The 17,484-nt window shown below is 42.6% G+C and overlaps 1 protein-coding gene across 7 annotated transcripts in view; it reads right to left on the bottom strand.

Annotated features, from left to right (window-relative positions):
* The window catches only part of ADCYAP1R1 (ADCYAP receptor type I), a 188,756-nt gene that overhangs the window by 139,386 nt on the left and 31,886 nt on the right, over positions 1–17,484 (bottom strand). For all 7 annotated transcript variants that reach the window (XM_073334759.1, XM_073334763.1, XM_073334764.1 and 4 more), the window contains exon 2: positions 5,988–6,152. In XM_073334759.1, coding sequence (XP_073190860.1) covers positions 5,988–6,038 — 51 coding nt within the window. In that variant the 5' untranslated portion in view covers positions 6,039–6,152. The remainder of the gene's footprint in view (positions 1–5,987; positions 6,153–17,484) is intronic.

Raw genomic sequence — 17,484 nt, 5'->3', positions numbered from 1 at the left:
AGCAAGGAAACAAAGGTGGTCAGAGGAGAGGAGAAGAGGACAAGCACCTTTATTTGTGCCCATCACAGTTGGGAAGAAGAGGAAATTGTGTGTCCTCAAAGATGCATCAGCAGGGAGAAAGAGGAACTAGGCAAATAAAGCAACCAAGAATGCCTCTAGAAAGAATGGTCTAATCTTCAATCACAAGAGGCCCGAGTTTAGATGATCCTATTTGAATTTATCCCAGTGTAATAAAAGGACAGAGCAGAGGTGTAAGTGGATTATGGAGAGCAGCGGGAAAGTCAGGGGACAACATGTCCTTAAAAAGATCTAGAAATCTATCTCCTCTCAGTCCACAGAATTGGAGAAAACATGTCTGGGTCCTTTCCTCACCTCAGTAAATGGAGGCTTGATGCTGCCAGATACAGCTACAGACCTCTGATCTCGTACAGTTTCCCTGTCTCCCCCATCTTATATTTACCTTGCGGTCTTGCACAGCTCACTATTAGTATACAAGGAACATCAATTACACCTCCCTTTGTCAGGGACTCCAAGGCACAGCTCAGTAATCCAAGTAATTAACCATCAGATGGAATATTTTACCATCTGGACTTTCCAGCCATGTGGCATTCAGAGTGCATCCACAGAAAATTCCAAGCATTAGCTTAAGAAATACATCTGATTGAATTATTACAGACAGTTAAAACACCTGCATTGCAGTCGCATTTAAAATTCAGTTCAAATCCAAATCCAACTTTGTGACTCATGAATATCTTTGTTTCTTGAGTGCTTTTTGTACCAGACAAAGGAGCTGTGTTTTAAGACCCCATTTTCTCAATAATTTTATGATGACTTTGTTAACATTTCCAGTAAAAACACCCCTATTGCATTTACAGATGTGTGCTAAAATAAACCCAGCCAAATGACAGGGAAAGTGACAGCAGAGAGAAAAGGATTGAAGGGTGCAGAGAACAGTTGGACAAATGAAGAGAAGGCACATGCAGGCAAGACAGAGAAAAGAATGAGAGAGAGGTTGAATATAAACCTGATAAAGTGACGGCATCCATGATACCTCATCAGCTCCGACTCTGTTGAGGACACTGAGGTAAAAACCATATCCATTTATGTTAAAATCACTTTAAACCCATTAGTAATAATGTCTCTATTGTTTGCATTACAGTAGTGCCTAGGAATGTAGCAATCACCAGACTGGATCAGACCTGAGATCCACCTAGCTCAGCGTCCTGTCTCTGACAGCCACTAGTCGCAGATGCTTCAGAGAACAGTGCAAGAACCCCAAAGGCAAATATGGGATAATCTTCCCTCCACAGTAGGTCTCCTCCTGGTCTCTAAGGGTAGTATGTCAGCAGGGTAGCCGGGGTGTGAATGCAGCTTGTGTTAGCTTTAGCTTTAATCTAGCTCGCTCAGGTACCAGAGCAGTGGAACTGTGGCAGCCCAGGCTTCAGCCCAGGCTGTACAAGCTCACCTGCTTTAAATCTAGCTAGCTTGGGTAGTGGGAGCCATAAAGCCAGCTCAGGTATGTCTACTCAAACTTCAGTCGTACTCCATGACTCATTAGAAATTGGCTTAAGCCCAGAAACATGAGATTTAATAACACCTTTTTCAGCATCCATCCTAACTCAGGGATCAGGGCCCCATTGTGCTAAGTACTGTACACACACGCACATGACATTACAGATGTATTCCATAGCCATGGATCAGCTGCAGAATTCATGCCACAGATGACGCTTCTCAAAGCAATATTGACTTCCACCTCCAAAAGAAGGGGGCATTGCTGCAATCAGGGAAGTTGCCAGGAGCAAGGGCAGTCTAGGAAAGCAGGGATATGCTCAGCTCTTCCAAAATTCATGACACGGCTGTCCAGGAGTTCCCAGATGTTCATGCTGCATGTGGTGAGAAGACCACATCCTCTGCCCTTTCTTTGCCTCTTCTAACCCCTCCCACAAGCAGAGGGTAAAGTGGTAGGGCCCTTTTCTGTATAGGCTTGTTTACCTCCCTGAACACTGTAGTATCTGAGCACCTTCCAGTAGCGCAGCACATTAATGCATAACATCTGTCACATGCGGCTTGTTCTCTTTCTCTCTCCCACCCAGGTGACAACTGGGCATGCAGCAGAAGGTTTGGGTAGGGTTTGGGGGTTAATGTATACACTGCTCTGTGTTTATGTTACAGAAGGGAGGTCACCTTGCACTTGAAGTGGAAGGCAGTAAGGTCTGTGGTGGCCCTTAGTTCCTGGAGGAGTTTGTTCCGCAATCTTGGACTGGCCTCTGAAAAACCTCTGTCTCCTGCACAGATGAGGTTTACTCTTATGGATTTCCATGGGATGAAATAAGCAGAAAGTTTTGGGATATTTTTTTTCCCTTTCATCCTCTCCTCAGTGGAAGGGGACCGCATGGCCTTGTTTATATTTGGGATTAGCCTTGATTCTGCAATCAGGGAGCAGACATCAATAACTCACAGAGGTTATGGGCCTATTACAGGAGGGGTTTGAGGTTCTGTAGTCTGCGATGTGCAGGAAGTTAGACTTTGAGGCCAGAAGGGACCATCATGATCATTCAGTCTACAAGCTGAACAGGTGCAATCTCCAAGCGTAGACAAGAAAAGGCACGACTTGCACTGATTGAGTTCACTCTGACTTGAAACAAGGAAAGCTCAACCAGTGCAAGTCATATATTTCCTATAATTTGGGGTTTGCAATTGTGTGTCTACATTGGTTTCTCACCAGTGACGGCTTTCTTCTAAGTACAGAAAAGGCCCATGAATCCAGTCCATCCAACTGCCTTAGGGAATTTACATCATGCCAAGAGATGCCAACACTCCTGTGAGGCAGGGCTATTATTCCCATTTTACAGATGGGGCATTGAGGCACAGAGAGACTAAGTGACTTGCCCACTAGTTAGAGTGCTAGTCTGGGATTCAGGAGACCTGGGTTTGATTCCCTGCTTTGCTGCAGACTTCCTGTGTGACCTTGGGCAAGTCACTTAATCTCTATGTGCCTCAGTTCCACATCTGTAAATTGGGAATAACAGCCTTGCCTCATAAGGGGGTTGTGAGGATAAAGACATTGAAGCTTGTGAGGTGCTCAGATACTACGTTGATAGGAGTCATGGAAGTACCATAAAGATTTATCAAACATCAGCTGTGTGTGTAGAAAGGCAAAACAAGGCAGCAGGGTGTGGGAAAGAAAGCGTTTTACAGGGCTTCTTAGTCTGCAGCATGTAAGAAGGAAATTAGCTTGCTCTAAAACTTTGCAGTGATATTTGCAACTGACTTAATAAAGGAATCTGGTAAAATTCAACAAGATAATGTGATTGGCTTCCTGACATCTATACTGTACAGAACAGGGAGATCCAGAAGTGAAGGGGATCTATGTCACTTTTGATTCAGAGAGTCAAAGCAGAGAGCTAACCCACTAGTACAGATATTGCAAAGCAAGCTATGGCCACAACAAGGCATACAGTGTAAATAACATCAGTGCAATATGCACAGGCTCCAGCTTGAGAGAGAAAACTCGAGGGAAGAAAAATGAAAGAATAATTAACACACAAAGAAATTATAATAAAACCTCTGCCTTGGGCATAAGTCTTCCCTGTACTGGGGTGTGTGTGTGGGGGGGGAATCAGCGATGTTACTCTCTGGAACCCTGCAGGAGACATAGCAAAATCTTGCACTGTCTACAGGTACAGAGCCACTGTAGAAAATGATATGAAGAAAAGACGAGTATTCTATCCTATTAACCCTGCTTTGCCTTCTGGTCGTTCATTATGACCAAACGAATGCTGCTCCATTACAGAAGCCATAGTCAATCATTAATTATCCACAACAGCGATCATAGCAACTTACTGAAATGCAGGAGATAGTAAACAGTGGCTTGTTGCCTTTTGACACTTACCAGGAAGTCCATTCACCTGGAAGCTCAAGAGATCTGTTATATAGTTACAATAACAACAAAATTCACCTTTAGAAATAAAGGACAAGATTTTTGTTTTAAAGTGACTAGTGATTTTGGGTGTTTCAATCTCTGGGCGCCCAATCTGAGACACTTGAAATGGGCCTCAATTTCTGAGCAGTAACCCTCTGGAAATCAGGCCACTTTAAATGCGTCCTTTGCTGGACATTCAATATTGCAAGTCAGTTTTTGAAAATCTTGGCAGAAGATTCCCACTTCAGGGGCCCTCGGGTGGCTCCTTCCCAAAACCTTTTATGGAATTCCTCTTGACATGCCTCTGTATCAAGGTCTGTGGAGAATTTCTCTATCACTGGAGGTTTTACATCAAAATGGAATGATTTAAAGAAGATATGGTCTAATTCAACCACAAGTCATTTGGCTGGATGCAGGAATCACTGGGTGAAATTCTATGGCAGCAGTTTCCAAACTGTGGGTTGAGACACAGAATGGGGTCGCACCATCAGCAGATGGGTTTGCACCAATCCGTAGTGTGCTAAGGACACTATTTTGCTCTGCAAAGCGTGAGCTCGCACGCACGGTGCAGGAAAGGTCACATCACATGGGGGACGCCATATTGCTCTACAAAATGGCATCCTCTGCACAGTGTGACCTCACATGTACAGTGCGTTCAAGGTCACGCTGTGTGGAGGACTCCATATTGCTCTACAAAATGGCATCTCCCAGGCTGCCTGGGGTCCCAGACAGAAATAGTTCATTAAAATAGGGTCATGCTGACAAAAAGTTTGGGAACTGCTGTTATATGACCTATGTTGTGAAGGAGGTTGGATTAGATGATCAAAATGATCCCGTCTTGCCTTGAAAAATCTGAGTCTACAAACCTCACTGAGCTTGTCATTCCCAGTTCCTCATTTTATCTAGCATCAGCCTCCTCTCAGTTCCCTCTTCCAGCCCCACTAGCACAAGTGCAAGAGCCTCTTTTTTTGCCACCTTGTCCTGCCACCTTGAACTCCTCCTGTCTCTCTTCAATTCATCAGCTGCCTGTTTGAAGAGACAGGGGTTAGAGCACTGTGCCTACGTACAGCTTTTGGATTCTGTCTGATTTTACAAAAAAGAAAAGGAGGACTTGTGGCACCTTAGAGACTAACCAATTTATCTGAGCATAAGCTTTCGTGAGCTACAGCTCACTTCATTGAATGCATCCGATGAAGTCAGCTGTAGCTCACGAAAGCTTATGCTCAAATAAATTGGTTAGTCTCTAAGGTGCCACAAGTCCTCCTGTTCTTTTTGCGAATACAGACTAACATGACTGCTACTCTGAAACCTGTCTGATTTTAGGGACTCTATCTCTCTGTCAGACTGGCAACTCCATTTTGATTGTAAGGCTGGTCTATGCTGTCTTTTTACCTCTGCCTGGGACCAACATCTCGAGTGGTGGCACATGGCTAACAACAGAGGGTCGTTAAATATTGATGATTGCCCTTTTTGAAGGGAGCACCCCAGGACAAAAAGAGATAACTGCCACATAAGTCAAACCACCAAATCGAATTCAAGTGGGGAAGTATGTAAGCAATGGATCACCTGGTGAGGGCTTTAATAATCAGATAAGGCTGAGTGGGTGTTACCTGACAAAGCGATGGTCTTTCACTGAATATTTTAGAGAGAGAGAAGGGACCAGAGAAACTCCATGATTTGGAGAGAAAGCCATGTGCAAGAGGAGAGAAGGGATCCAGGGCACCCCAGAGGACGCTCCAGAGGACTCTGAGCTAAACCCAGAGAGCGCTCAGGAATGCTCAGGAACCTGAAACTGGGAAATGTGTAGATAAGCCCTTACACGTAGACTATATGACCCTGCCTTCTTCACATGTACAAAAAAAGCAGTGAGCATCATTCTACCCCATCTGCCCTAGAAGCGGAAAGTGGTTTAATAGAAGCTAAGGGGGAATCCGGAGAGCCCTCAACCATTGTCAGCAACAGGCCCTTCCCCTAGTATGGGCTAACAACCCCATGCATTTAAAACACATGCACCCACAGACCACCATTACAGAGACAGACACACATTGTTTCTGGGATTCCATACCAGAGGAAGCAGCACCAGAGTGAAGAAGCAGATCTTCAAGGAGATGGCCATCTTCTCCTAATAGATATTTAGCCAATCTATAGCAACTTAGAGCTGTTCTTGTGGCTCAAGCACACACCATCTGCCGATCCCAGTGTCACGGTCTTCAAGACTCAGCTCAGGTCTCTGCAACGAAACAGTATGAGAATTATAATTATGAGAAATAAGAAGGAGAGTTGCAGGAAAGAGGAACAGGGGTTACAATACCTAGATTGTGAGCTGTGTAGGTGAAGGGCCAACATCTTGTTACTTATGTGTACAGCTCCTGATCCTTGATTGGGGGGTGGGGGAAATGGACATTATTGTGCTATCAATAATTTGGAACAAAGGCACTACTGAAACAATGTAAATGATAAAAGCTAAACACATCCAAAGAAAAGTAAAGTAAAGGGACTGAATGTAACAACTGGTACAAGGCCAGGGATTGAAGGGGCATGAACACTGAACTACCCAAGGATTGGACTGAGTCCCTTGATGGGTGTGCAGGGGAACTTTCACTTCTTGGGCTGAATCAAGGGGCTAGACCCTTAGCTGGTGATGGTTTCACTGGAGCTATGTCAATTGAGAACAGCTGGGAATCTAGCCCTAGTTCTCTGGAGATATACAGAAGATACAATTTCCCTGGGCCCTCAGTTTGGCATACCGGTCAGCAACATGACCAAAAAAAAGAGGAAGAAAAGGGAAAACCTAACAGAGGGATCAAAGGTAACACAGAAACGCTATACGTGAGGGGAGAAAAAAGTAAAGAGAATTCAAAAATGAATACCAGAATCGTACATGTTGTGGGGGAAAAACAATAGTTATTCTTACAAAAGAAAAAAGATGCAGAAAAAGTGAGGGCTAAGTCTAGTAAAAGGATAAATAAAAGGAAGACGGGGAGGGAAATGGGTTGCAAGAAACAAGATAAATAAATAAAGATAAATATGAAATAACTCTCCAATCGAGGGCTGTTCAATATTCCTTCCAATTTCAACCTTGACTGCAGCTTGCTGGCACGATATTAGCATTTGGGAAGCCGAGAGCCTTTCATTTTAAAAAAAAAAAAAAACAACACCCTCTCCTTCTACATTAGTCATCTCAGTCCAGGCCTCAACTAAATAGAGGAGAAAATGATTCACAAAAACCTCTCCATACTCACCCTCCTCCCTTTCTTCCCTCGCTCGCCGCTCAGGTACTGAATTTAATTACTTCTCCACTGTCTTCCTGATGTTTTATCAAATAATGAGAGAGAGAGAGAGATAAGATCTCAGCCGAGGAGGACAGAAAAAGTCCATCCTGACATTTAGTGGTGAGGAGGTGGGAAATAAGAGTCACACCATTAAAAAGAGCCTGTGTACATGGGAGCCAGGCGGAGGCAACAGCTCAGACTAGCTTTCAGATTGTTAGCTGGTAACTGGCTCTCCTATTGGCAGCCTTGGCAAAGAAGCCCAGAGAGGGGTATGGAGACTGATCTCTACCTTCTTACTGCAAGACATGAGGGATATTGGGAGGAAAGTGTGGGAGAAGATTGAAGAGCTACTGCTGACTTACTGTCCTGCATGGCATTTAGTTACCATGGTAATGCATGCATTAGAAATATGCTAGTTACAGGATGGATGCTCTGTGTTAAAATAATGGCCCTCAGGACTCTATTATTGTAATTATTTTAAAGAGATGACGGACCAACACTGATAGAGGCTGGAATCCTCTATGTAGCTCCACAAAATGTTTCTCACAGAGAGTGGAAAATTTCCCTACAGCCCTATGTTAGGAGTGTTTGTTCTCTGTTCCCCTGCGTTCCTTGGCCCCTCTGTAGAGAAGGCCAACAAAGTGGCTAGGTTTTTGTGCAAGGGAGAAATGGAAACCTGCCTACTACAAACTGGATCGAGACTTCCAAATCTAGTCACCTAGGCATTAGACAAGGACAACTTTCAAGTTTCTCATGACCCAGGGCCCCGATTCCGCAACTGAATCCACATGGTTGGATGCTCGCACGTGTTAAATTCAATAAGAATTCATGGGATAGCCAGCGTCCATCCACGCAAAATTCCCCCTGGCTGATGTAGCGTTAAGAGCAATCTAGAGTCATGGGCTGCTTATGCCCCCATGCAACTCTAAACCATCCATTCACCCTGCTCTCCAGAGTTCCAAACCCATCAGCTTTACGCAGCACTTAAGAAAACAGAACAGCCCCCGGTGAACCTAAGACACCCCCATTACCTGGCTTTAAAAACAAAAACAAAAAAACAAAAAAAACCCAACATGATTTCTCAGAATTCCTTCAACCAGATTTTGAAACCAATCCTCTTGCCATGTCTCCAACCCCACCCCCACCCCACACGCCTAGCGCAGGGCTGAAATTTTTCGGGCAAAACTGTTTTTCCACTGAAAATGCAAACCCCGTGTTGACAGAAATACTCTGCAAATTGGTATAAAATTCATCCAGTTGTTTTGATGCAAAAAATCCATAATTTTTCCCCAGAACAATTGACATATTTCGTTTTGACTTTTTCAAGAATGACTTTTTTTTTACTTTGTTTTAATTCACAACGATTTTTTCCCCCAAAATTTTCTTCAGCTTTAATTATTTAGTTTTAAAGGTTAACGCTCTAAAGCAAAACGAAACATTTTGTTTCGGGTTAAACGAAATATTTTGTTCAGCGACCTGAAACAATGGGGGGTCTTTGATTTTTTTGTTACAGCCAGTGAGCCAAAAAAAAAAAATCTGTTATTTGCACATCTCTACACATGCCCATTTTCCAGCTTTATTTAATTGTCCGTTTTCCCCCCCGCCTTTGACTTTTATTGATTGATTTTTTAACACGCGGTAGGAGTCTACAACAAGGCAAGCAGAAAATCTGCACAGCAGTCACTCTTTGTAAAGGCCTCTGGTCTGAAACACCGATTAATGGCTAGAACTGATCTCTGCTCACTTTTCTTCCAAAGGGAACCCATGGTAGAAAGGAAAACAACATAGAAGCACATGCTTCAATTAATCTCCAGAAGACACTCAACTCAAACTTTTCCATAATGCACGCTCCATTTATAAGAGAAATGAATGTTTTCATTTCCCATCTTGGAAATATTTACTGAGCATCTCTATTTAAAAAATGAGAAACCAATATGATTCAAGGAGGGACATCTGGAAAACAATCATGCAGAAAAATGTAGGGATGACAGTGATACCATAACTATAATGACCAGGATCAGCATTTAGACTGGCACTCAGATATTACGGTGATGGGCAACCTCATCGATACACAGAAATCCATTTATCTACCTTAAGGTTTTCAAATGACACCCCTCAAGATAGTACCTAATGCACTCTTCATGTAAAATCCAGAGAAATAGTGAAGACCCTAGTGGATATTATGGAGTGTCTGGAACTTCTCCCTTTACAGGGTCAGAACTCTGCTTAGGGTAGGGTGTGGGGGTTTTGTTTTATTTAAATGATTTTATGAGCAGTAGAAAGGGTGTCAGTGTTGTGAGTGTCATTTATAGGGTGCAAAAAGAAAAGGAGTACTTGTGGCACCTTAGAGACTAACAAATTTATTTGAGCATAAGCTTTCATGAGCTACAGCTCACTTCACTGGATACATACAGTGGAAAATATAGTGGGGAGATTTATATACACAGAGAACATGAAACAATGGGTGTTACCATACACACTGTAACCAGAGTGATCACTTAAGATGAGCTAATACCAGCAGGGAGCAGGGGAGGGGGGGGAGAAAACCTTTTGTAGTGATAATCAAGGTGGGCCATTTCCAGCAGTTGACAAGAACGTCTGAAGAACAGTGGCGGGGGGGAGGGGGGGAGATAAACATGGGGAAATAGTTTTACCCATCCACTCCCAGTCTCTATTCAAGCCTAAGTTAATTGCATCCAGTTTGCAAATTAATTCCAATTCAGAAGTCTCTCCTTGGAGTCTGTTTTTGAAGTTTTTTTGTTGAAGAACTGTCACTTTTAGGTCTCTAATCGAGTGACCAGAGAGATTGAAGTGTTCTCTGACTGGTTTTTGAATGTTATAATTCTTGACGTCTGATTTGTGTCCATTTATTCTTTTACATAGAGACTGTCCAGTTTGACCAATGTACATGGCAGAGGGGCATTGCTGGCACATGATGACATATATCACATTGGTGGATGTGCAGGTCAACGAGCCTCTGATAGCGTGGCTGATGTTATTAGGCCCTGTGATGGTGTCCCCTGAATAGATATGTGGACACAGTTGGCAACGGGCTTTGTTGCAAGGATAGGTTCCTGGGTTAGTGGTTCTGTTGTGTGGTATGCCCTTCCAACCGTGTGATTCTGTGATTGGTATGACTGTGATTGGTATGTGGTTGCTGGTGAGTATTTGCTTCAGGTTGGGGGGCTGTCTGTAGGCAAGGACTGGCCTGTTTCCCAAGATTTGTGAGAGTGATGAGTCATCCTTCAGGATAGATTGTAGATCCTTGATGATGCGTTGGAGAGGTTTTAGTTGGGGGTTGAAGGTGATGGCTAGTGGCGTTCTGTTATTTTCTTTCTTGGGACTGTCCTGGAGTAGGTGACTTCTGGGTACTCTTCTGGCTCTATCAATCTGTTTCTTCACTTCAGCAGGTGGGTACTGTAGTTGTAAGAATGCTTGATAGAGATCTTGTAGGTGTTTGTCTCTGTCTGAGGGGTTGGAGCAAATGTGGTTGTATCGTAGAGCTTGGCTGTAGACAATGGATCGTGTTGTGTGACCTGGGTGAAAGCTGGAGGCATGTAGGTAGGAATAGCGGTCAGTAGGTTTCCGGTATAGGGTGGTGTTTATGTGACCATGGCTTATTAGCACCATAGTGTCCAGGAAGTGGATCTCTTGTGTAGACTGGTCCAGGCTGAGGTTGGTGGTAAGATGGAAATTGTTGAAATCATGGTGGAATTCCTCAAGGGCTTCTTTTCCATGGGTCCAGATGATGAAGATGTCATCAATATAGCGCAAGTAGAGTAGGGGCGTTAGGGGATGAGAGCTGAGGAAGCGTTGTTCTAAGTCAGCCATAAAAATGTTGGCATACTGTGGGGCCATGCGGGTACCCATACAAGTGCCGCTGATTTGAAGGTATACATTGTTCCCAAATGTGAAATAGTTATGGGTGAGGACAAAGTCACAAAGTTCAGCCACCAGTTTTGCTGTGACATTATCGGGGATACTGTTCAGTGGAAAATACAGTGGGGAGATTTATATACATAGAGAACATGAAACAATGGGTGTTACCATACACACTGTAAGGAGAAAGAAAAAGAGTACTTGTGGCACATTAGAGACTAACAAATTTATATAGTCTCTAATGTGCCACAAGTACTCCTTTTTCTTTTTGCGAATACAGACTAACGCAGCTGCTACTCTGAAACCTGCCATTTACAGGGTATACAGGCCTTTGGATTGATACCAAAGCAATATTTGCCTTTCTTGGCAGGATCGGGACAAACAAGATCACAGAGAGAGAGAGAGAGAGCGCGCGAGAGAGAAAGGAGGATGGTCTTGTGGTTAAGACACTAAACAGTCTCAGGACATGTTGGTTCAAGTCTCAGTTTTGCTGTAAATTTCCTGTGTCATTTAATCGCTCTCTGCTTCAGTTCCCCATCTTTCTCCCACCACCTGTCTGTCCTGCCTCCTCTTGTAAACTCTTCAAGGCAGGGAATATTTCTTACTCTGTTCAAGTATGGTGTCAAGGCTGAATCCCCACTCTGTCACTCCGAGTGCAGAAGGTGGGGGACCACAAGGATTCTAAAAATTAATGCTTGCCACTCCACTTGTATTAAACTCCCAAGGTTACAGCTTTTCTCTGACCTTGCCTTGGTAAACGCTGCCACCACCCAAATGCAAAATAAAAAAACACTTGGACCCAGGAAAAGCACTTGGGAATTTCCTCCCTGTGGGGTACCCTCCACCCTTTCACCCCCCCTCCAGGGAAGAGCTGAGAAAGAAAACAAAGGAAATTAGCTGTTGCCACCAGCTCATCAAACAGCATATGCACAAACCTCTTAGGACACCAAAAATCAAATCCTGTTCTTAAAAAAGGTAAATTTTATTAAAAACAAAAAGAAAGAAAATACATCTGGAACTTAGGTTTTTGCTAGATTTTAAAAGAACAATTCCAAAAATCAAGCACCCAAAATAGCTTTCTTGGGGGTTCAGTATAAAGGTTACAAGCAAACAAAAGCATCTGGGGTTAGCACAGAGGACTCCACAAGCCAATAAGAAATAAAAGAAATAACCCTAATCACATCTTTTTAGACATTCCCTAATTTTACTTACATATCTGTAAGTAGGTTTGAAGTATGACTTGATCATCTATAATTATACCTGGTTTAAAGCTGCTTAAGCATTACTGCTCTGTGTCCCTGCAGCCCAGAGAACAACATACAAAGGGCAAGTTTCTTTCCCAATTTTAAAAAGTTCTACCTTCCCATTGGCTCTTTTGGTCAGGTGCCCACTCCTTTTCTTTTAACTGTGGGCTTGTTAACCCTTTGCTGGTAAAGCAAGCAAAGAACAGACACCATGAGGGACTGTACAGCTAACTGGTTGGCTGGGTGTTCAGAAAGGGGAGCTATCCCCACCTTCATTTATCACATATGGTACCTGGCCCAACTGGGCCCTAATCTCAGTTGGAGGGTCTAGTTTCAGCTGTAATACAAACAGATACTAAATAAAAGAATAGAGCTACAAATAGTATTAATAATACTGTAATGTTACAGATCAAAAGAGCACATCATGCTTCAAGGAAGCCGTAAGTCCTGGTGAAACAAATACCATATGAATGTCTGGGCACCTCAATCTCATTGATGAAGCAGAAGAAATTCATGGAAGAGCAACAACAACAACGGAGGGTGGAGTGACTAATTCACAAGGAGCAACTAAAAAAAAGCTTAGTTTGGCCAAATGATGACTAGAGGGGCTCATACGTGGTGATAGTTTACAAGTATCACCAGGTGTAAGAACTAAGCAGTGAGAGGAATTGTTTAGCTAAAGCACTGAGGTGAAGCTGCTAAAAGAAAAACAAGGTTGCACACCAGGAAAAAAAAATCCAAGTGAGGTCTATTGAGACTGGAATAGTTTCCTCCAAGATAACCTGTGAAAGCACCATTGCTTAAACCAGTGAAAAATACACTGGACAAAGCAATGGAGGGAATTCTAATCTACTTCCTGGAACAATCCTACTCTGACAGGACCATGAGTTAATGGGATTTTTCCCCATGTCCATGTACAGCAGACACAAATGGTTTTCTAGCTCTCATCCAAGTAACAAATGCAAACCCACCTACATGGCTCTCAGTTTATCTATGGCTGAGATGTGAACCAGTGGTTCCTCATTATTTAAGTATTTTAATCTGCTTTGTTATGGCTTATACTATAAAAGGTAGCCGGGACTGCGTGTAGCAGAGGTGGTGTTCCTAATTCATAGCACATGAAAATGTCGCTTGCAGCTTCGGGAATTCCCTTCAGACTCCCTCTCACACCTTCAATGCTACACTCGGTGCTTTCGTCAGGCGAGGGCTGCAGGAACTCACCTATGGTGAGAACATCTTTAAAAGACCAACCAAGTATGTGCAGCTTGGCTAAGCAACAACTAGAGAAGTCTACGGAAACCACCTATAAGCATAGGAAAAGGAAGAGAATTTGTTAGAGGTGGCTATAATGCAATACAAAAGTATTGAGGAATATAAGACTGGAAGGGGCCTCCTAGTACTATCGCAGGCAACCTTGTCATATAATTCCATTAATAAATGTATCAAGCTCCATCTTAAAACCATTTAGGTTGTTAACCTCCTCTCCTGCTACTGGACAGCTGTTCCAGAACCTTATTCTACTGATGGGTGGCATATGGAGCATTGGGGTATTTAGACTGAACATCAAGTAGGCCTTCTTGACAGCAAGATCAGCTGTACTGTACAAGAGTTGCCCAGTGGGAAAGTGGTAGGTGCCTAATTGCTTAGTAAACTAGACTGGACACTAGAAAATATAAAATAGGGGACAATCTTGTAAGGGCAGCAGGGAAGGACAACATAATAGTTTTTTTCCATCTCATCTTTATCAGCAGTTACTTGGTGGGGTTTGGAAGTTTGGGGCCAGATCCTCAGCTGGTTAGGATATAGATATTCAGGCCTCTCTGTAAAGGCCTATACTCTAAGAATTTAGGTGTATTCTTATCACTTAGCTAGTTATAGAGGTATAAAAGAAAGAATCAAAATCACTGTCTGCCGGCGTAAGCTCCTCTTACTGTGACAGTCTGAGGCCCTGATCTTAGGCTGAGATCTCCGGCTAAGCAACAGAGGCAGCCATAAGCTGGGAAGCGTATGGTCACATCCTCACATTCCAAACTAGTCACACTGAAATAAGGTGCTATTGGGCTGTTAGGAATACAATCCTGTCCTGATAATGCCTATCGCCTCCAGAGAAAGGGAAGTGCCTAGAAGATGTAAAAGGAAACTTAGTTTGATAGCATCCTGTCTGGCAAAAACTCACTTATCAATAGCTGGGATGTGAAATCCTCACTTCTGTATTGTTTTGTCATTATAGTTCCCACTTTGCTATTGTTTGTCTGTATAATCTCTGTCTGGTTCTGTGATTGTTTCTGTCTGCTGTATAATTAATTTTGCTGGGCGTAAACTAATTAAGGTGGTGGGATATAATTGGTTAAATAATCATGTTACAATATGTTAGGACTAGTTAGTTAAATTTCAGGAAAATGATTGGTTAAGGTATAGCTAAGCAGAACTCAAGTTTTACTATATAGTCTGAAGTCAATCAGGAAATGGGTTGGGTGTGGGGGGCGGGAAATGGGAACAGGGAATGGGGTTGGTGAAATTGGAATCATGTTTGATTAAGGGCAGGAATGGGAACAGGGACACAGGTGTAAGACTCTGTGGTGTCAGAGCTGGGAAGGGGGGCACTAAGGAAGGAAACTGGAATCATGCTTGCTGGAAGTTCACCCCAATAAACATTGAATTGTTTGCACCTTTGGACTTTGGGTATTGTTGCTCTTTGTTCATGCGAGAAGGACCAGGGAAGTAAGTGGATGAAGGAATATGCCCTCTAACATAAATCAGCCTACCTCTACTGAAGTAAATGGAGCTAGACTGATTTACTTTAGCGTTAGCCCTGAGCCTTTTTGTTTATTCACCTTTGTTTATTCCATCCCAAAATGGCAAAGCCCATGAATGAATTTTTCTGACTGCAATGTCTTTTGTTAGCTACAGAAGCACAGGGATGGAAGGGTTACTGCACAGGAGTTCTAGTCAAACAGCCATGGTTTCAGCAGGGTTTCCTACTGGAAAGAGTAGACAGTGCTATTAGTGTCAAAAGTCATTTATGACTGTTTTGGGAGCCTCAGAAAGGAATGGGATGGATTAGACAGTAAGGCACGGCAATTGTCAGAGCACATCTGGCTACTGGGATAAGCCCAGCCAACATGGCCACCAGTGGAACCAACATGTGGGTTCACTTCTTAGATTCTGCTGGACCATGTCACCAAAACATGTGTCAAAGCATCCATAGTTGACAAATGCAGCCATATTAGAAGAAGAGACTACATCTGCTGCTTTTAGAATTCAGGACCATGGCTACTTTGCGCTCCAAGTACAAGCAACTGAGGTGAGAAGCTCATACAATTTTGAAAGTCGTTTTGCCTGAAAATAATTGAAACCAGTCTGCACATATCACCATCTGTTGGGTTCTCTGGCCTAGGCATTTCCATGTTAAAAAGGAGTGTTCTGTGGTGTTCCTAATTTGTGTGATTGTGACCTGGTAGCACCTTGGTGTTATAATTCTTTGAACATTTATGATTCAAATATATTGCATGAAATAAACATTTATGATTTTTAGTACAAGCCTGGTTTAAAAAACAAACAAACCATAATCTAGTGTGCAACTGCACATGCCAAAATGCATGCACAATTGCAAGCCTAATTTGTGCTTGTAATTACCATGATATCCAAAGGCAGATAAAAGGTGGGGTTTTCAAAACACCTAAGTGAATTAGGAGCACAAATCCAATTGACTTTCAATAGGACTTGCACTCCTGTACGTGCTTTAGGATATCTGTTGAGAGGCATTTTGTGCAGACAAATTGCAGTTTGTGTACTATATCTTTTCATGAGATATGGTGACCAAAACTGAATGTTGCATTACATTTTGTGCAATGGCATTATAATATGTTTTTACTCAACTGTCTGCAATTATGCTTACTGTAGGTCTTTTTCCTGAGTGATTACAGTTATTTAGGAACCCATCAAGTGCAGGCATAGTCCAAATTGTTCCTTCAAATGCACATTACCTAGTGTTCCTCTACAATAGCTGTTGTGTTTCCTAGTCCACTAGATTTATAAAATTATTCTGATATTCCAAGAAATCTAGACATAACTATTCTAAATGAGCCAGATCTTGAATTGACGTTGATCAGCCCAGCATTACTGACTTAAATGGAGCTACACAAATTTTCATCAGCTGAAAATCTGGCTCAATTTCTGATCATCGACCCACTCTTTCAGATCTTCAGTAGTATAAACAATAGCAGACCTAGCCTGGCTCCTCAAAACCTCTCACTTTTAACCACCTGTCATGCTTAGTATTCACCATTTATTCCCAACACTTTGTTTCATAAAGCATTTCTAACCCATAGCAAAACTCCATCTCATCTAATGACAAGATTCCTTAGAAGACTCTTAGGAAGGACCTTATCCAAAGCTTTTATAAAGTCCAGATCCACTATATCTCATAGACCTGTAAGGCCTGTAGGGACCATTGTGATCATCTAGCCCAACATTTCCAAAATATCAAAAGTTTCTCCCCCTTCAGAAAAATAAAACCAATCCCACCCTTTTATCCCCTCCCCCCGCCCCATCTCTTGTTCAGTCTATCTAAGATGAGTGGAGACCATAGATCTTTATAATATTATACTTCCTCTCCTTTCTTACATGTTTGGATGAGCAGTAAAATATCTACAATGCTGACATTTAAAATATCATCACTGACATCTGAGTTAGCACCCACTATACTCAATGGAGCACTTCACACCTCTCAGAGTCAGTGCTTCAGGCACTCTGCAAACTCAGACATAGATGTATTGGTTATATGCAGGTCAGGTTTTCATGTGTTTCTTCACAACCATAACATCTAGAGAGAGACTTATGAAAGCTAAGACACAGGAGAATAATTAATAGGCCTATCCCTGTACCCTGCCAACAGGGGGCACACTCCACAACTTGGGAAACACTCGTCTAATCTGATTTCCTGCATAATATAGGCCAAAGAATCCACTCAGTAATTCCTGCTGTAGAGGAAATTTTTCCACTGCACCACCTGTCAGTTCTCTTTTATGCCATTATTTTGTCAACTCCCCTCAAAAAACTTCAGTCAGTTGGAATGGCACGACTTTCTTAACTAATGCACATGAATAGTCAATTGCAAGGAAATATTTATAAACTGTATTTAAGGAAAATTAGTAGGCCAAGTAAA

Source organism: Lepidochelys kempii, chromosome 2, assembly GCF_965140265.1.
Source record: "Lepidochelys kempii isolate rLepKem1 chromosome 2, rLepKem1.hap2, whole genome shotgun sequence".
Taxonomy (NCBI): Eukaryota; Metazoa; Chordata; order Testudines; family Cheloniidae; genus Lepidochelys; species Lepidochelys kempii.
This window is presented reverse-complemented; position numbering and strand designations above follow the sequence as displayed.